At 35.8% G+C, this 21,167-nt stretch overlaps 2 protein-coding genes across 5 annotated transcripts in view; one reads left to right on the plus strand and one right to left on the minus strand.

Moving 5' to 3' along the window:
- sclt1 (sodium channel and clathrin linker 1) overlaps positions 1 to 652 on the minus strand; it is a 39,628-nt gene extending 38,976 nt beyond the window's left edge. The window contains exon 1 of the mRNA XM_059324419.1: positions 406 to 652. Coding sequence (XP_059180402.1) covers positions 406 to 415 — 10 coding nt within the window. The 5' untranslated portion in view covers positions 416 to 652. The remainder of the gene's footprint in view (positions 1 to 405) is intronic.
- c1h4orf33 (chromosome 1 C4orf33 homolog) lies at positions 39 to 8,502 on the plus strand. 4 transcript variants are annotated; one of them, XM_059324237.1, is made up of 7 exons: positions 39 to 324; positions 422 to 496; positions 1,328 to 1,512; positions 3,498 to 3,558; positions 3,981 to 4,032; positions 5,130 to 5,329; positions 7,138 to 8,502. In XM_059324237.1, exons 3-7 carry the CDS (start codon positions 1,332 to 1,334, stop codon positions 7,232 to 7,234), a joined length of 591 nt encoding a protein of 196 aa, XP_059180220.1. In that variant the 5' UTR covers positions 39 to 324; positions 422 to 496; positions 1,328 to 1,331; the 3' UTR covers positions 7,235 to 8,502. The 4 variants fall into 4 exon arrangements, with proteins under 4 accessions (XP_059180220.1, XP_059180285.1, XP_059180154.1 ...); XM_059324302.1 differs by having other exon boundaries at positions 39 to 194; positions 392 to 496; XM_059324171.1 differs by having other exon boundaries at positions 39 to 496.
- Positions 8,503 to 21,167: the final 12,665 nt, after the last annotated feature.

Genomic DNA, 21,167 nt, shown 5'->3' on the forward strand with positions numbered 1-21,167 from the left:
TTGTGTATTTTATGTATTAAATACTATAATAATGTGGTTCCGCCGTCCGTTTTGAAGCAAACAAATAACAACCAATGGAATTGAAGTTGTGCACCACAGAAGTCGTTCCGTCTGTACATCAGAACGTGGAAAGGTTCCGCTTTTCAGCCGGATATATTTTGAAGGATGTTGTTGAACAAAACCTAAATATTAAGGTTCAGTACTGTTTGAGTGACATAAGCGGCGTTTTTTTTTCTAGAGGAATGAGATAAGTTAGTTTTTAGTTTCCACTCCGACAAGCTTATCGAATATGTGCAACGTTAACATGTATTCACGCCAGCTGAGGTAGTTCTTGACCAACTGGTCATATGATTTGATAATAAAAGTAACGTAAGTGTTTGTTTATGCCAAGGTGACCTTACTTACTGGATTTCATTCAAAGGAACAACGTCGTTTGGGTAATTTGGTCATTCGCCAGGAATTTAAGTCTAATCTGAAACCACTACCTGGGCATCAGGTAAGTACATTTGGATAGTTCCATGTTTCCATATCAGGAAGTCTGTTTTACTATCGTGATAAGATTGAGTTGCAGAACTGCATTTCTCACGGACCTAAATTGATAACAAAGTGCGTAAAGAGCCGATCAGGGGCTATATAAAGACATGACAGGTCCAGCTGCAGCGCACTTCGCCAGTCTGTGAAGCTTTGACATCATGGGGGTCAATCATGCGCTGCAGTTTCTGACTCTTGTCCACATTCTGCTATTCTGTGAATCACAGTAAGTTTGCACTGTATTGCTGCACCGGGTCATTATGTACGGAAGAGGATTAGGGCCACACAAGAAAAAAATATTTGAGTTTAAAGTCAGAATTTTGACTTTATTCTCAGAATTTTTACTTTAAAGTCAGAATTCTGACTTTATTCTCAGAATAAAGTCAAAATTCTGAGAATAAAGTCAGAAAAGTTTTGAAACTTTAAAGTCAAAATTCTGAGAATAAAGTCTTTATTTGACTTTATTTAATATATTTTTTTTATTATTATTTATTTTTATTTTTTTATTGACTTTATTTAATAAAGTCTTTATTTGACTTTATTCTGGGAATAAAGTCAAAATTCTGAGAATAAAGACTTTGTTTTCAGAATTTTGACTTTAAAGTCAGAATTCTGACTGAAGTCTCTGATCTCAGACTTTTTACTTTATTCTCAGAATAAAGTCAAAATTCTGAGAATAAAGTCAGAATTCTGACTTTAAACTCAGAACACAAATACTTTTTTTTGTGTGGCCCTAATCCTCTTCCATAACTATGCCACATGACAGATTGTCATTCTCATTTCATTTCTCTTTCAGTCGAATGCAGTACCTGATCCAGGACACCTGGGACAGCGATCCCGTCAATCATAACCCCATCATCATCGACTTCTCTCCTGGGTTAGGAGGGCTGAAGATAGACATCTCTGGTCCCTTCTTCAATGACCCACCAGGTCCTGACGGGCCCCCCAGTCAGCCCTTCCCTCAACTCTGGAACTATGAAGGTGTGTAAGATGGTAGGAGCTCAGGTGTTGTACATTCATGGAAAAACATATTATACCACCTTCATTAAATAAATGAAGATTCATAAAACAATTGAATAGAGGTTTTCAAAATGTTACTTTGTGTTATATTATTTGTCATACTTTTGCAAAAATATTTTTTTTCCATTAACCATGGATTTGTCAATAGTTTCCCATATGGATATGGCATGTTTAGGAAGCTGTGTAGTGCAGAACCATACATACAGTCATGGAAAAAATTATTAGACCATTGTTTTCTTCTATTTCTTGTTCATTTTAATGCCTTTTTTTTTGCAAAAGTATGACCATCAATCCATTTTAATGGCATATGATGTGAAGTTAAATTGCCAAATAGAATGACACAAAGTAACATTATGAAAAATATTTTATGAATCTTTAAAACAATAAAATATATACATGTATTAATCATTTTTAGATAATTTAAAAACAGTGGCAGAATAAGTAATCGATAGTTATTATATTATATTATTGAATTATAACTATTTATGCATGTACATAACTCTAATGTTGTAGCTGATAAACGCAGGGCTCATTTCCATTTTTTTACTTTTTACTGTTGGGTGGCGTAACATATAATTGTATGTATAAGCTATTTGCAAATTGAATTATTTATACAAAATATAAATAAACTATACAATTTCTAAGCTTAATAATAGATGTAGTGGAGGAAAAGTATAATTTTTACTCATATTATTACTCATAATGTCTCAACTCTGTTTAGTTTTTGTTTTTTCTGCATTTTGTGTTTGTGTGTGTCTCAATTCTGTTATGTTAAGTGACTTTGAGTACCTTTTAAAAGCGCTATAAAAATCTAAAAATCTTTCCCACTCTGGGGTCTGTGATCGTGCCGTCCTGATCAGATCATGTGACGTTTAACAAAAAAACTAGGTCACATGGAGCGCTGCTATCAACTTCACTCCAAAGTACAGACCTGAAACTTTCTCCCAATTTTTGTTTGACATTCCTAGCTCATGTAAAACCAAAGATATGATAGTTTAAATTTGATAGTACAGAAATATTTGAGCGTTGGTGTAGCTCTCTGTGTAATTTTGCACATAGTTTGTTTTTGAAGAGTTGCAGCTAACAAGGAAAAAAAAAACACCTATAAATATACATGTTTTATGTTCATATTTTCATCCTATGTTTACATTTTCAAGTTCCAAAACAGTTCATTGAGCATATTTGTGTTTTTTTATTGTAGTAAATAGTATCATTTTTCAACTCAATATGTTGATAAAGTAGGTTAAAGTTAAAATGGATACCAAATATGGGTATAGAAAACATTTTTTATGCGGTACATGAAGGGTAAAATATATACAAATATATACAAAAGTATTCAAAAATGGCAAAATTAGGCTCAGACCCCAGAGGGAATAATCCACTTACACTTTACAGACTCATAGTGTTGAAACAAAACTCTATAAACTTCACAGAGATTGCATTTATGGCCTATTGTATCCGATTACAGGTGTTGCTTTTATTGTTCCCACAACCCAATAGGTGGACAGATAATGTTGTTATTGCAATCATGATTCAGGTTATTAGTCTGTATGATGCAATATTAGGCCACTCTAAAAGCTGAGATAAAATTATGAATATGGGTCAATGAGACTGAACATACTAGGGACTAGCTCTGTTTATGAGGCCATAATAGTAATTGCATTATCATTATTATGGTGACACAGCAATTAAACCCTGTAATGAGGTTGAGTAATAACAATCCTATCTAATTGACCTTAAGTAAGTTCGATTTCCGGTTAATGAGCCCCACATATTTGACCTCATTAATGTTACTTATTAGATTGGAAACCAACCCCCCATTATAATCTAGGTAGATAATGAGCATGCTGCTAGGTGAGCTGGTGTGCTGGTCTTCATATTTTATTTAAAAGTTTATGCATCTGTTCATTTTACATATTGCTGATCTTTCTTCTTCATTTCCTCAGTTGTGGAGTGCTTCTTCCTTGATAGTACTACAGTGAATTACCTGGAGCTGGAGTTTTGTCCGTAAGTACACTGGGAAAAAAAGATTTTTTGGCCCTGTAATTATTGTTTAAATCATCTGTATAAATTCTACAAATAAATATGAATTCAATGCTTTTACTTCAAAATAGCAGTTTTTCATGCAGTGCATTACTTTTACTTCAATCATTCGTTCCAAGTAATATTCACTAAACCACTTCATTGGCTTCATTAGTTGATATTTCCAAGTAAAATGTAGTGAATCTGCAATTTACTTGTGTATTTTCATTTAAAAAAAAAGAAGAAAGTAAAGATTACAAACACTTTCTGTGTGGAAAAACTTGCTTAGATTTTTTAAAGTAAATATCACTCCAATTTTTTTCAGTGTACAGAGCTAAGCTGTTGTACCATCCATGTGATCATAAGTTTACAGAATATGTTTAACATAAACTGTGTTTTCATTACAGACATGGACAGTACCTGACATTATTACTGTCAGGAGTCGGCCATGCATTTGTGGTAGGTATCACAGGAGTTATTAACCCTCTGGGGTCTATGATCATGCCGTCCTGATTAGATCATCAATTATTTATTATCAATTATCAAATAAATATAAAGACCAAAATGTTACTCCAGCTTTATACCCAATAATCAATCTTCTGTAACTATCGTCAAAAAAGCATTGAGCATGTTCCCCAAAATGTAGAAATATTCCATTGACTGATTATTTTGAACCAATTAACCCTCTGGGGTCTATGATCGTGCCGTCCTGATCAGATAATGTAACATTTTACAAAAAAACTAGGTCACATGGAGCGCTGCTATCAACTTCACTCCAAAGTACAGACTTGAAACTTTCTCCCAGTTTTTGTTTGACATTCCTAGGTCATGTAAAACCAAATATATGATGGTTTTAATTTGATAGTAATATTTGAGCGTTGGTGTAGCTCTCTGTGTAATTTCACACATAGTTTGTTTTGAAGAGTTGCAGTTAACAAGGAAAAAAACGCCTATAAATATACATGTTTTATGGGACTTTTTTGTATATAGTTTTATTATATTTAAATTTCACCTTTTTATAGGTTCATATTTGCATCCTATGTTTACATTTTAAAGTCCCAAAACAGTTAATTGGGCATATTTGTGTTTTTTATTGTAGTAAATAGTAGGGCCGGGACTAGATAATGATAATTAGAGACTTTGTAATTAATTAATCGAAATTAATCGCATTTTAATCGCATATAAATATTTGACCTGAGAACAGTGAGAAGGAATTTTTTTCACACAGATTTTTAGTATACCATTGAATAAAATGTTAAAGTCCCGGCCCTAGTAAATAGTATATTTTTTCAACTCGGATTTCATGATTTGTGGGCTCAATATGTTGATCAAGTAGGATAAAGTGAGAAAATAACTGTCAGATTATATAGGTGAAGAAAAAATGGATACCAAATATGGGTATAGTAAAAAAAAATGTATGAGGTACATGAAGGGCAAAATCAAAAGTATTCAAAAACGGCCAAAATAGACTCAGACCCCAGAGGGTTAAAGGGGGGTTCTACTTTAAATTAAGTGTTTAAGTATTTCTAATTGTGGTCCTGAAATCCGTCTCCCAGCAACAACTGCCTATGGTGTTTAATGCCTCGATCCAAGGGGATCGGTGGACAGGAGAGGGTCTCGTCCCCTGGGCGTACTTCCCTCCCAACGTCAACAAGATGAACTCCTACGCCATCCACGGTTCAGGAGAGAAGCGAACATACGAGGCTCTCTACCCCATCCCCAAGGACCAGATAGTGGAAGGCCAGAAACCCAACTTGTGAGTCTGCTACGAGTCCTATCTGTAGGCTTCTTTGAGGTCATGCAGGTCATCTACAAGATCTAGATCTATTATTTATAGTGAACCACTGACTTGTTTTGAAGTCTAGCAATTTAGTGTTGCTCTTTCATGAAGTTTGGGGGGATTTATGAAGGATGGATTTATAAAGGAGCGTTCGAAATCAAAGCAGCAGAGGTCAAGATATCTTGACTTTCAGTTTCTTTTATGGTTTAAGCTCCAAAAAAACACTAAATCCTACATTTCCCATAACGCAACTCGGATGATGTCTTTGGTTTCCATTTATAAACAGTGGCAAAAAACCTGTTACAAGTGAAAGTCCTGCACTTAAAGTCTTACTAAAGTGAAGTCACAAATGTGTGAGCATTAAAATATACTTAAAGTACCAAAAGTAAAAAAAAATATATATATTTTTTAAAAAGTACCAAAAGTAAATGTACCTATTATGCAGAATGGCCCATATCATATAATATATTATATCAATTGTTATTATATTATATTATTGAGTTATAACTATTTATGCATGTACATAAATCTAATGTTGTAGCATATAATTATATGTATAAGCTATTTGAAAATCAAATTATTTATACAAAATATAAATAAACTATACAATTTCTAAGCTTAATAATAGATGTAGTGGGGGGAAAGTATAATATTTGCCTCTGAGATGTGGTAGAGCAGACATAAAATGCATAAATTAATATGAATAAAAAGTAGAAGTACATTTTAGTTTTAATAGTGTTACTTAAATGTAATTTGAATTAACCACGTCATAACTCTTCAAATGCAATGCTAATTAAAGCAACACTTACCTTTTCTGGTAAACGCTCACATCTTTGAGAGTCTTTTCTATGGCATCATCAGGGTTATTTTCATTAGAGGAGGTTTTCACAGGCAGATTAATACTTCTCATAATGAGTAAACACTGAAAAAAAAATGTTTTTTTTGGCCCTGTAATTATTATTTCAATCATCTATATAAATTTGACAAAGAAATCCAAATTTAGAAATCCAATTCAGTGCTTTTACTTTAAAATAGCAGTTTTTCATGTAGTGCATTACTTAGTGATTGTTTGTTATTATGTGTCCTCAGTTTTGTATGCAAATTGAATCATTCGTTCCAAGTAATTAGTTGATATTTCCAAGTAAAATGTAATTGAGGGACATCAGTATATCTGCAATTTACTTGTGTATTTTCATAAAAAAAAAGTGGTTCTATTAAATATGTATTAATTAGAAAAAGCCTGGCTTTTTTTAAGCAAATGTCACTCCGATTTTTTTTAGTGTAATAATCTGCAGCCAGACTTTTAAGCATTTATGGTAGAATCTGAAAAACGAGTCAAAATAACAAAATGAAAAGTCATAATTATGAGGCAAAAAGTCATAATTATGAGGTAAAAAGTCATAATTATGAGATTAAAAAGTCAAAATTACAAGATAAAAAGTCATAATTATGAGATTAAAAAGTCAAAATTACAAGATAAAAAGTCATAATTGAGATAAAAAGTCATTTTTTAAACATTTTTTTGAGACACTGAATTTTAGGTCTTCATTAAATGTAAGCCATAATCATTATAATTAGAAGAAATTAAATAAATTAAGATATGAAATGTGTCATTCTGTGTGTAATGGATCTATATAATGTGTTATTTCAACTTTTTGAATTGAATTACTGACATAAATAAACTTTTCTATATTCTAATTTATTGAGATGCACCTGTATATTATATATGAAGTGTGTATGTGAGAGTTTTGTGCATCCTATTTTAACTTCTCTCTGTTTTTTAGCCACCGCCTGGAGTATTTCAAGGATTTCCGCCTGCAAAGCATCATGGGAGAAGACTGGGTCCAGCCTCCGAGTTCTCTGTGGGTTGGAAAGCCCTGAGCCTTTAACTTCCTTATTCTCTCTCTGTCTCTCTTTTGCACACACACACACACACACACACACACACACACACACACACACCACGGCGGCAGGGCAATTTCCATATAAAACATACTTTTTAAAATTGGTCTTTTGTAATACTCAAATTATGAGATTAAAGTCAAAATTATGAGATAAAAAGATGCAATTTTGTGATAAAAAGGTCATCATTTTGAGATTTTAAATTATGAGATAAAAAAGTCAAAATTATAAGATAAAAAGTCAAAATTACGAGATAGAAAGTCAAAACTATAAGATAAAAAGTCATAATTATGAGTTTTTAAAAAGTCGAAATTATGAGATAAAAAAGTAAAAATTAAAAGATAAAAAGTCAAATTACAAGATAGAAGTCAAAATTACAAGATAAAAAGTCATAATTATGATAAAAAAGTAAAAATGACAAGATAAAAAGTAATTATGATAAAAAGTAAAAATTTGTTGATAAAAAGTCATAATTATGATTAAAAAAGGTAAAAGTTAAAAGATAAAAAGTCATAATTATGAGATAAAAAGTAAAAATTGCACGCACAGACACACACACAAACACACACACACGCACACACCCACACACACACACACACGAACACACCACGGCGGCAGGGCAACAGTACAAACACTCATTGACGTGAAACAAAGGGCAATCAATCTTTATTAGTTAATGATGCCAAACGAAATGACAAGAAATATGTTATCAGCTTGTCAGAGCGTATTAGCCTTCACACAGGTCCGTACCAGCACACACACACACACACACACACACACACACACACACACACACACACACACACACACACACACATCCCAAGGTATTGGACGTCACCTTAATTTGCCTCGGCAGAGTGTGACCTACCGCCGTTCCACTGTGGATGGTGGCGAGGAATGCTCGCTTTGACATTCAGCTGGTGTGCAGCCTGTGCATTTCACTTCAGTGAGATAAACCACAGCAGGATCTTGTGATTCTTCCCTCTGACTGTTCACAGACACACACATAAACACGCCACTGAAGTAAATAAAATCTGTTCTTCAGAGATATATGTTAAAGCTGTTGAATTACTGCTTCACTGTATATGGATCCTTTTGTAACCATTCCACTACTTTTGTTGATTTCCTTTTTTCAATTAAGTATGTTTACATACTGGTTGTTTTTCTTGGTGCAATAGTTTTAATTGTATTTCTGATGTGTGATCATGTTTCTCTCTCATGTCTTTCTATTAAAGCATTTTAAGAAATATGACTTTTAGCTTTCTTGAGATATATATATATCATATTCATCTTGATGTCACTGACACTTTCATTGACATGAATACTTGCTTTTGAGGAATGAGCTATCCATTTTGAGCAAATGACACACTTTTGCAGGTTAGTAACTAGGTTTTGCAGATTGTACTAATTGTTTTTGAGAAGTGCATTAACTGTTGTGAAAATGTAAATAGGGATGTGAGAAATGCACCATAGCGTCTGAGAAAAACTGTAATATTAGACACACAGACGTTTGTATTTCTAACCAAGTAATTTGATTGGACAAGAGGCATTACATTCGTGCTGATATACAGTATAACACTCAGTTCTAACATTACCTTCGATTGTACCTAACATGTACATATTTCCACAAGTTTAAGTTACACTACTAAAGTTAGGGATATTTGACTTTTGGGTGAAATATATGGAAAATGCAAAAAGTTCAGGTTACAGTGATATTATATCATGACAGAAAGGCATGTAAGTAGAAGCATGCAATGGTAATTTCTTGAAACAAAAGCTAACAAATGCAGTGGCTATACCACAACAAAAAATTTGTAAAAATTTTAGTAACTTGTCATGAATCCTTGAGCACCAATTACAGCTTGACAATGACATGTCGTGGTGTAAAAATGTGAACAGCATGACAAAGAGGACTGTTTAAACACAATTTGTCATAGAACCAGAACATTTATTCGATTTAGTCGATTCATGGATGGGATACTTGTGATTTTTGTGGTCAATCACCTTGTTAGAGAACAGTCTTATGCAATAAGACCTGAAACATTAAACAGTTGGACATGTGCATTCAAGTTTAGAAATTAATCTAATTAAGTTCACCTGTAAAAATAATAGTGCATTTTTGGTGCATTCTGAAATTTCAACCCGAAAGCTAAATATCTCTAACTTTTTTTCTGTAGTGTAAATTATGAAAGGACGTCAGAGGAGGACAAAGGGAAGGAAAGAATCCTGGATATTTAAGTGCAAACCTCTTCTCATATGACTGGTCATGTGAGCCACTTGTTCCAGCAGTCTGTGACTCACTGCAGTCTTATGAGCCGACTGTGACAAATAAAAGCTAAAACACTGTAAGGCAAAATATATGGGTTTTAAACTGCTTCCAGACTCTAAAATATTCAGTCCAGTAATAAGAATGAGTAATAAGAGAGCAGAAAACAATGGAGCAACGCAGCACTTCTGTATGTCCAAGCTGCTAACTCAAAAAGCAACTGTCAACACACTTGTATTTCACTGGCTGCACAATAAATGGACACATGTAGATAAATGCAAGTAGTTGGCCTGTGGTAATGTGTAGACCAAGCTAGATAACGCTAAGTGCAGGACAATATTTATTTTTTGCTCAGAAGCAGTTGACTCCCAGTCCAGTTCCAAAAATATTTGTTTTGGCAAAGCCAAATAAATGATTAAATAAACAATGAAATCACCGTGTTTTGGGTTATCACTGTTAACCAAACTCTTGTATGAAAGAAATATTACACAAGAGGTTGTGCTCTTACACTGTATGTCGTTTAGGCAGTGATTAGATCCGGCCCAGGGCTGACGATATGAGCATGACTTCTTGTGTGATATCGCTTTAAAAAATTACATTATATAATGATGCAACAACGTGTAAGCAATGTGAAGTACCACATTTCAACATACTTAGCATGCACATGAGAATTTGTTGCATCAATCTTGTCTTTTTAACCCTTTAAGATCACATACTTTTTAATATAAGAAGTTGATTTTTATATAAAAATCTAAAAACAAAATAGTACGTATGCTTACTAACGCTAGTACCGTCTTGGCCAGAGGATTTAAATTTATTTATTTATTCATTTATTTAACAGGGACAGTGCATGGCTCTTAGCCGTACCAGAATTAGCTACTAGCTAAATTTCATCTGTAGTCCCTGGGCAGGAACAAATAACATAAATCTAACACAAACAAAAATATAACAAAGAATATAATCTCAATTAGTTTTTCACCTGGTTAAATAAAGGATATTGATTGAGTACCCACTAATTTTAGCTTCCAGCTGTCAATCAATCTGCAGTAGCACAGCTAGGATTCATTAGCTACTAGCTAGCAATTGTAGTGATAGCCGTTGGGATGCTATCATGGTGACAGGATCTGTTCACAGACATATAAACGCCTGGGAAAATACTCAAAACTGTTTGTTTTTTTAAAGAAACAATATGGTTGAGGTCTAATTCAGAAGGTGGATATTTCCTGGGGATCTGCATGCTAACACTGTGGTCCTCTTTAGCAGAGCTCTGTGCCTCCACCGTTGCTAATTCTTTTCCAAGCAGGCTAGCAGGCTCTCTTGTTAGCATTAGCATCGCTTAACTCTAAACCAGACCACTTTTTATGGATCCAATCAAATGGATTTGATACACCCCTCAATTATTTATTTATTAATTGTTTGCACTTAAAAAACATACAATCATAAAGAAAGAACAGTACAAGAAACAGATAAATTGTGCAGGAAAGATTAAAAAAAGATGGATTATAAGGGACCCTCCCTCTTAAACCTATAAATAACTATACTTTACTTAAATTACATAGATAGATGAAAATAAATCAAATCAAATCAAATCAACTTTATTTATAGAGCCCTTTGAGACAGCGTTAGCTGATTACAAAGTGCTGTACATGGCAGGACAGACCAACAATAAAAACAGAGAACAAGCAAAAACAACTAAAATAAAATAAATACAAACAAAAATACAAACAAAACAATGATACAAAGATGATTAGAGCATCTGTAGGGATTTTTTGAGCTTGGTCTTAAATGTATTTAAAGACGAACATGATTCTGTTCGATTTTTTTATGTCGTTCCACAGCACCTTGATGGACAGAGGTCCTATAGAAAGGAATATGTAAGTCTTTCTTTCTTCTTGCAAGATGTGCATGATAATGAGAATTCAATTCAATGTAACTATGAAAAAAATTAGGTAGAGATGCAAGGAGGCAAATTATTTTTTCATAAGAATCCCTCATACATTGTAAGTAGTTGCAATTGTTTAAATAAAGGTTTAGTTGAGGCTAAAAAAAGAAGAGTTGGTGGCAGTTCTTACAAAGGATTTCTGAAATCTATGGATCACTTGTATATAAGAATGGCAAGTGCTCACTCAAATTATTCTATTTCACTGTGATTTTAAATACTGTACAGAAACTAATGGTGCTCTAACTTCCGTTTCACTGGGATATTAACTCTTGGGAAAAAAAGTGAATAGTTTCCCAAAATGTCAAACAATTCCTTTAACTTGACTAACGTTAAATGTACAGTACATCCTCTCACGATATCAAATGATTTTGTGACATGGATTATTAATGACAAATCAAGTTAAATAAAGTAGGCTGAAAGCTGCTTGGAATATAAAGTGACTCACCCTGACACTCTGCACTTCATCCGCCCTATATATAAATATCAAAGTCCCCCTCACTTACTTTTCCACCTACTTTTATAGTTGAGATCAGAGGCCCTCTGATCCCCAACACACACCGGCACACACACGTGATGATTGGGGACTCGCTAATCTCCGTCTTCTCTCCATGACCCTGCCAGTCTTTCCCCCTTTGCCCCAGCTACAGCTCCTTGTAGAGCCTCCGTATTTATCAGAGGCTTTTTTTGGATCACTGGCTGGCAAAGCGCTTCTCCTGACCAGGAGCTGGTGTTAGTAGGGGGAGGGGGGCTGATTGAATTTCATCGTGGATGTGTTGCTCTTCGCTGTGGCAGTCCAAAAGCCCATATTGAGCCCTATCAGTTTTAATTGGCGTTCTCGCCTTTGAAATGCGTGCAGTGATTAGACCTAGAGAGCCCACTTCTTAAGCCCCCTCCTTATCATCGCCTGCGGTTCCTTGCCACCACATTGCATGCTATTCACATGCACACACACACATGCACATGGGTTAGGGACATTGTATTCCCCCCAACATGTCTCCCACCAATAAACTGTTCACCTAAAAATACCTTTCTGGACACTATAAGACAAAAAAAAAAAGGATCTTCATAGGACACTTTGATGAATATACATGTATTCGCACCCACCTGTGCGCAGGCAGAGGATGTGTGTCCCCACTAAGGTTTAAACCCAGTTCTCCCTAATTAGTGTGAAGAGATGAGAGGGGAGAGCAGAACAGGTAGCTGCCTCTCCTCCACTGCCAAAGCCCCGGCAGACAAGCAGACACAAGAGCCGTCTTATCCCCCTCAGAAAAAGAGACCAGCCTGCTCTAAAACATTCAACACCAGCTTAAGGGTGATTCTGCGTGTCAGAAACTTTCTGGTGATCACCCCAGACCTAGTTCCTTTTTTTTTTTTTTTTTTTTTTAAAGAGACGTGGGTCTCATTTCTTCAAGTTTAAAGAGTGTTTGAGGGTATGAATGAGGATAAAGTTGTGATGAAAAATAGAACGCAAGGAATAAAGGAGTGATCTCGGAACATGAGAAGAGCTAGAGATTGAAAAAGTGAAAACGGTAATGACTTTGTGTAGTTTTAGGGGTTCTGGGATAGAGACCCGAATGAAAGATTCATACTGGAGCTAATAAGATACGAGGACAATTTGTAGCCTTTGCAGGCTAACGCCAAAAACTCAATCAGATTGTACAAAAAGATAGAACTTATCAACACTGTGCAGTACACAATCCTAGTATGGCTGGCTGCCAATATACCGCACGCCACAAACAGAAGCAAACTTTGATCAGTGTTCTTTCCTAATCACCAAAGTGCCATTCAGGCCTAAACTACAGGCAACATTATCCCCAATCTATTTTCCACAAACCAGTCATAAAATATGATAATACACCAGCAGAGTTGTGTTCTGTCAGCCTTCCATTGAGGTTAAAGTGAATGGGCTGATAATAAAGCCATAATGGAAAGGAACAGGGCATTCCAGTGTTTCCCTGGACTTGCTGAATGCTTATTAAGTCTGTCTAATTATTGTCCAACAAGTCTATCATTATTGAGAGGGCTGCAGAGGTGAAGGATGAGATGAGTGGTGCAGGGCCCCAAAAAGATCTGCACCTCAATGCTTCTGCAGCGTTTGTTTATGTGTGTGTGTGTGTGTGTGTGTGTGTGTGTGTGTGTGTGTGTGTGTGTGTGTGCATGCGTGTGTGTGTGTGTGTGTGTGTGTGTTCTTGTATGTCCTACATAGTGAGGACCAGAACATGTTTTTAGCCAACAGAGTGAGGACATTTTTGAAAAGTGAGGACATTTTGGCCGGTCCTCACTTCTTTAAAGCCTTTTTTTTAGATTTCAGACTTTATTTTAAGGGTTAAAGGTTACATGATAATTATAATTAACTGAAACTGTATTGTGTGGTTACAAAACTAAACACTCACACTTAAAAATTATAGTGAAAATGTCCTTCATTTTCGCCTTCCTCTTTTTTCATACATAATGAAGATGGATAAGGCAAATAAATAAGGCAAATAAAGACAAAATTTACCTTGACCTCTTTTAGTCTCCCACCCAACAAATACCCCATTACAAAAAACTAAAACACTAAAACTAATAAAAATAAACTAAAACTAAAGCATTTGAAAAATAAATAAATACTAAACTAAACTAGCAAACTCACTCTAAAAAACGAATTAAAACTAACTGAATTTGAAAACAAAAAATTCACAACAAAATTAAAACTGAAACTAATGAAAATTCCAAAACTATTATAACCTTGTAAGGGAATTCACTATTACAACGAGGGCCCTCACAAAGATAGAAGTACAAGAATGTGTGTGCGTGTGTGTGTGAATATGTGATGACACAGGTACTAATTGCAGTTGAAGCCTGCTAGTGTTGTGCGTACGATGATGGCATGGGCAGAATGTGGGATGAAGCTGTAAGAGGCTGGGGAGAGGAAAGAGAGAGAGATGCAGAGCCAAATGAATGCCAGGGACATTAATGAGGGCCAGACGAGTTCTACTTCTCAAAAACACTGCAGTGAGCAAGAGAAGAGAGAGCGAATGAGAGAATGAGGGGACTAGAAAACAGAAAGAAGAACAGAGGGGTTTCATTACAGAAGAATGTTGGACAAGCATTTGCAAACTTAGGCAAGCGAGGGTCTTTTTTCTCCTTCACATCTACACACCCGGAGATATGCAAACATTTTTCAGGTCAACACATAGACAAATTACACACAGACACACACGTACAAACAGAAAGTATAATCTGCTGCAACCAGATACAGAAATTGCCTTCATGTTTATGAATCATTGCTAATATATGCATTAACATTTTATAGTCAGAGTTAATAATTAACAATTACTTTCGCTTTATATACGCACATACACTGCACATACACACTCATGTATGCGTACGCATGCAGAGATACAAAGACAGGCACTGCTGCTCAATTTATTGCTCACAAGATGGAATGGGTTTCATATGTTATCATCACATAAACATTAGAAACAAATGATATCAGTAAGAAGGGAAAAGAAAGTAAATTAAGCTTTCTTTGTTATCAACACAGAATATAAATCACGAGTGTTTGCCTAATTGATTCCATTACATTCCCACCTGCCTCCCGACTCTCTCATCCATCCGTGCATTGTTTATCTTCATTTTAAGCGAGATGGATGAAAGAGGTTGTTATTGGATGTGAAGCCTGCTGAATTTCATCCTTTTTAGCAAGCACATTAATAGCCAATTAGATGTGACACGCAATTATTAGAGAATATTTGTTCTTGTACAATAAACTTCCAAAAGAAGCTTTGGAACAGAAGTTTTCTTGTTTGGGAGATACGAGATGGTGATATTCCTTTGTTTTTAATAGCAAACGGACCGCATTACGCTTGAAGGTAATTTATGTGCTGCTTGATATTACTGGTCGTAAGTGAGCAAGTTCACTAACTCTTAATTGGGAAATAAATCACACTGTTGCCATAGTAACTAACACTTAAGTGGTAATGGCGAAATGAGAGCACGCTGATAGTGTCTCAGCGCATTGAGGCGGTGTATGTGTGTGTGTGTGTGTGTGTGTGTGACTGTGTCCACTCATGCATGTGCTTTCACCCCCTCCAGCTCATTACCACAGAACCTTGTTAGTATAGCTGCTGCTATGTACTGTACATGGCATGCCGTTTCATTCCATTAGTTCCTGTTTTTTTTTTGTATTGCTCTTACAGAAGGAGCTGCAGGCGTGCTCTTTTAAAACACTGACAAATGGTGAAATAACAATGTAGCTAATCGCGTATATGGAACCCTAAAAATAATAACATCATTATGTGTCACAGTCCACCAACACTTCTTCCACTTAGCCCATTATTATTATTATTTGCCTATTCACACTGTATATTGAGAATGTAAGTGGTATTTAGACTGTATAAAAGTGTTAGTGGATGTAGCCAACGTGACATCACCAGATGGTTTGTGCACTAGCGTTTTAAAGCCTCAAGTTTGGTCTTCTGGATGTCACCATCTTGTTTTTTTGGAGTCAAAAGTGACCATATTTAGACAAGAGTTGTTCCCCTCTTTGTATGAGACTGGGGAACATAGGACCCTTTTCCCCCGCTTTTCCCAAAAAGGGTCCTATGTTCCCCGGTCTGTTACTTTTTCCACCAATTACTGCCAAATTCCATGGCAAATAGGCCTAACCCTAACCCTAACCCTATTTAAAAAGCCAAAAAATGAACTGCAAAGTAACCAGAAAGTAGCTGTTGTGCAAATTTCAGTTTTGTGCTGCTTGAGCTAAGGTGGGCCATGTGACGGTAGGCCTGCTGGCCATGCTGAGAGTCTACCGTAAAGATGATAGATTGCTGGGAATTTTTTTCAGAAAAAGGGTCCGGTGCTCCCCAGTACGTATTGCTACAGGGGAACATAGGACCCTTTTTCCAAAAAAGGGTCCTATGTTGACTGGATGACCCCAACAAGGGAGTGGTTACTGGCATGGCAGGGCCAGTTAGCAAAAGTGGAGCTACCAGCTAACATTAGCTAGCTTCCTTAATTCATTTTACTGTATACATTTATAAGGATGCTAATTGTGGCTGGTGAAATACAGGCTTAAAACAGAATTTTCAGTCTGGGACAAAAAATTTCTGCATGTTGGTGGTTACCATCTTATTTTTTGAGCCAGTAGTGACCATATTTGGACAAACTAACTAGCTTGGTAAGCAAGGTGCATCCATAATTCACAATGAAGAGCCGACTCTTTAGAGAAGGTAAGTACAAAATAAAACAGGAAGTGCACGACGAGACTAGACATGAGTGACTTTAACTTAACATAAAGGGCTCATGACAATAAGGACTAAACATGAAGCTAAACTAAAGCATGACATAAAACATGAAACACTAAACATGAACAAAATGAACACACTTTACGTGACACAACAAGTTTTAGGCGACTGAAATGTTAGAATTAACTTTCAATGACTGAAACACACAGGTAAAGAGTCAAAGTTCTGAGAAAAACACAACACCCAAAAGTTCAAGTTCAGAGCTATTAAAATGTATAGTGTCATGAATACGTATTGCTACGGCTCTATCCCGATTAACAGGCAGCAACTTAAAGACAAGTTAGCTACGTCCTTCGTGTTTACAAAATGACATCATGCTATATTGAAGAAGATACTAGTGACTGAGACCATACACTCATTTTCTGAGGTAACAGAGCAAGTGAGAAGTAGGGTCATTTTTTCATAGACTCCTATACAATCTGTCTTCTTTTTGCAGCCAGTGGAGTCACCCCCTGCTGGCCATTAGAAAGAATGCAGGTTAACCCTGAATAGGGCACTCATTGAAATACTTCCAAATTCCAAATTTCAACCCTAGAGAATATTGGAGGATATTACATACGGCCAGAATGTGTAAAAAAACATACGGACCCGGGGGAGGGGGGTAATATTTTGAGAAAAGATTAAAGTGCCAAATCTACAATACAAAATGTGCAGATTTATGAGATTTAAAGTGGTGAATCTGCAAGAAAAAAGTTGCTTTTTCCCCCATTTTTTTTCTCGTAAATCTGCAACTTTTTTCTTGTAGATTTGCAACTTTTTTCTCGAAATAAGGGACTTCCGCATTGGCTTTACTTTTCAGGCCCAGAAGATACATTTACTTATACAGTCTCTGTTATTTACTGTCTTCCTCTTTCTACTTTTAGAACATTTCCCACTTTCCCCTTCATTCATTTCTCCTCTTCCCCTGATGTTCTTCTCCTGAGCCCTGTCCTCTTCCCTCCAGTCCCTTTCAGTTCATGAAATGGATGGAGGCAGAAAGGGCATTAGCGTAGATAAATGGGTAGACTGGCCAAACACAATCTGGCCCACTTCAGTAGACAATTTAATATGGGCTCGCCCACAGTGCGGTTACCCAGCCGGGGCTCTGCACTAAATCTCACTTTGACTTGCTATGATGGATACAGATTTGACACATCAAAACCTGTGTGTGTGTTGGTATGTGTGCCTTTCTGTGTTTGAGTAGGCATGATGGATATGACAGACGATCGGCAGACGGGTGAGCTGTGAGAGGCAGGAGTGATAATTATAGTATTTATCTGGGTTAGGTGTCATAGCTGCCTATGTTGCATTATGAAGAGATAAAAGGCTGAAATGACTTTCAATGCATTCTATCAATTCAACACCTGCAACTCACTTTTAAAAGGGAGCAGACCATGCAGGAAGATATGAAGTGTATAATTTAAGTGAATGCCTTCGAATGCAGAAGGTAGACTGTTGTTGCCTTATGATTATAGGAATTCATTTCAAAAGAATATAGATCTATGTGGAGAATAGTGTAAATTAACAGGAAATAGACCCAGAAGAAAACAGAAATAGTTCAAAAGCAGCAGAGCTGGTAAGTGTAAATTAAAAATAATATAAATGATTAGGTATAAGTACGTTGAATAGAGTAAAATCTTTGGAATCTGTGGAATAGTCACGGAATCGCTCAAATTTCCGTGAAACTGACACGCATTTCGCTACAATTCACCACAAAGTGATTATGTACATTCACTGAGTGAAGATTTAGAAAATAAAACATATATTTCTCGCTAGAAATGTGATCAAAATCCATTTTTATGCAGAAACTAAGTCAAAATATTGATTTTTCACTAAAAATGAGAGAACTGTCCGTCATGTTTTTTGTTCCCTTACCTTGAAAGTCACGTGACTTGGAACAAACCAATAGCCACGGGATATGACTATCATTAACTTGCATTGTAGCGAAATCCGTGTCAGTTTCACGGAAATTTGAGCGATTCCGTGGCTATTCCACGGATTTTGAGTTAAGCGAAATCCGTGGCTATTTCACGGATTTCTGTGAGACCAGGTTGTCCATTTCAGTGCCTTTATTTCAAATTTAACACTTTAATAACACTGTGTGTAAATTATGTCACTTAAGAGAAATAAATGACTTTTTTTGAACATGCCTTTGTGACTTAAACAAGATATGGTAACACTTTATTTTGAAGGTGTCTACATAAGAGTGACACAAGCCTGTCAGAAACATGACATTATTTTCTCACTTTAACCTACTTGATCAACATATTGAGCCCAAAAATCATGAAATCCGAGTTGAAAAATTATACATAAAAACCACAAATATGCTCAATGAACTGTTTTGGAACTTGAAAATGTAAACATAGGATACAAATATGAACATATAAAAAGGTGAATTAAAAAAAAAAAAAAAATCAAACTACATCCAAAAAAAGGCCCATGAAAACATGTGTATTTATAGGCTTTTTTTTTTTTTTTACCTTGTTAGCTTCAACTCTTCAAAACAAACCATGTGCGAAAATTACACAGAGGGCTACACCAAAGCTTAAACATTTCTGTACTATGAAATTAAAACTATCATATCTTTGGTTTTACATGACCTGGGAATGTCAAACAAAAACTGGGGGAAAGTTTCAAGTCTGTTCTTTGGAGTGAAGATGATAGCAGCGCTCCATGTGACCTAGTTTTTTTGTTAAATACTTAACTACTGTCACTACCATTGCTGCTACTAACAAACTACCCATTGTTAATTATGTTTGTTAATTAAGCGGTTATTGGTTTAATCAGGTGCAGCCAAAGAAAGAGTCAACACTAAGTGGCTTTAGTCTGAAAAACCACTGCCACCCTGTCCTCTACTAACAGCATCTTATAAGCCAAGATAAGAGACAAATCAATGGTTTGAAAGTCACTGGATGATCAGTGCACAGCCATTTGTCTCCACAGACTCAATTAATTCTACCGCTATCACTAAGCAGATCAATCAGCGCAACAAAGTGCATTTCTAAGTGACAACTTTACTAAGATGCCCTAATTGCCCCTTATTACTGGAAAATACCATCAATTTTAAGAATGGCCACATTTAACTCTGATGCCCATAAATGTTGGGTGGTTGTGAATAGAAACAGCTCTCTTCCACAGCAAGATTGTAGATACTAATTTGATATGTGTTGCTGAACTTTGACACAGTGGTGAGCCCTGCAGTGCTCAAGCCAGAGCTGCATCAGGCCAGAAAATTGATATCCTGTTAAACAAGAAGACAGAGGATTTTTGCAGATAATTTTCACAGAGAGGGAAGCAGGGAATTCTAAAGCAAATTGAGGCGTGCAGAGCTCAGTGCAGAACGGAAACGCTACGCTATTAGACTGCAGGAAAGTGTGATACAATATGATGTGATGTTCAGTGTTTTCCCTGTTATCCTTCTGTGCCATGCCCATTTTCCCACCACCTGTCTTGTCCACTTTAATGATGTGTTACATTGAGCCGAATGCCTTTAATTAATCCTTGGACAGGTTACGTGTTACATGTGTACTAATAACTACATATCACTCATATCGTATTTAAATTGCAAATGCAAAAATTCAAGATAATTCTGTGCTTTTTCAACACGGCATTCATTACACAAGCACAACTAATAAGCAAGCTAAGAGTCAGAGACTACACTCGCAATTTATTTTTAATGTCAGCTATCAGAAAACCACTAACAAGGTGTCAGCATTCAGAAAGACATAATGCTATGTTTGTGAAAGTCTGACCTCTGCTTCTTTGTCCATACATGTATGTAGTTTTTTCCTTTTCCGTGGTTTATTTATAACTTTTCTTGTTGAAAGTGAGATAAAAAAAAATCAATGCCACTCTGTACACCTGTACAGTCAACATGAAGTAATTGCCAATAGTCGGTTAGCTTTGTTTAGCACACGTCTGGTCTGGCTCTGGCCAAAAGAAACAAACTCCACTCAAAAACTCTGAATCTGTTCAAATGTTATAGTCTATTTCAAATTCAGTTGACCACCAACCCACATTTGTCTCACTGACCAGCAGCAAGCCGTCTTGACTGTGTTAATGGAACAGAAAACTGGATATTCCAGCAACTGTGTGAATGAAATGGTAACTATGTGGACTCACATCATTACACAAGCCTACAATTGGGCTTATTGATCCACAAGAGTCTCAGCGACTTCCAGACTTTTTGAGGACACTAGTATGCAGAATTATTCAAATACATCATTTTTGAATCAGTGAATAATAATAATAATAATAATAATACATTCGATTTTTATAGGTAACACGCTTTTAAAGGTACTCAAAGTCGCTTAACATAACAGGAATTAGACACACACAAACACAAAATGCAGAAGAAAACAGAACTAAACAGTGTTGAAAGATTTGAGTTCAGGTCTTGTAAGCTATTTTGAAAAGGTGTTTTTTTTTTTTTCTTTT

The sequence above is a fragment of the Centropristis striata genome, chromosome 1, assembly GCF_030273125.1.
Source record: "Centropristis striata isolate RG_2023a ecotype Rhode Island chromosome 1, C.striata_1.0, whole genome shotgun sequence".
Classification (NCBI taxonomy): domain Eukaryota; kingdom Metazoa; phylum Chordata; class Actinopteri; order Perciformes; family Serranidae; genus Centropristis; species Centropristis striata.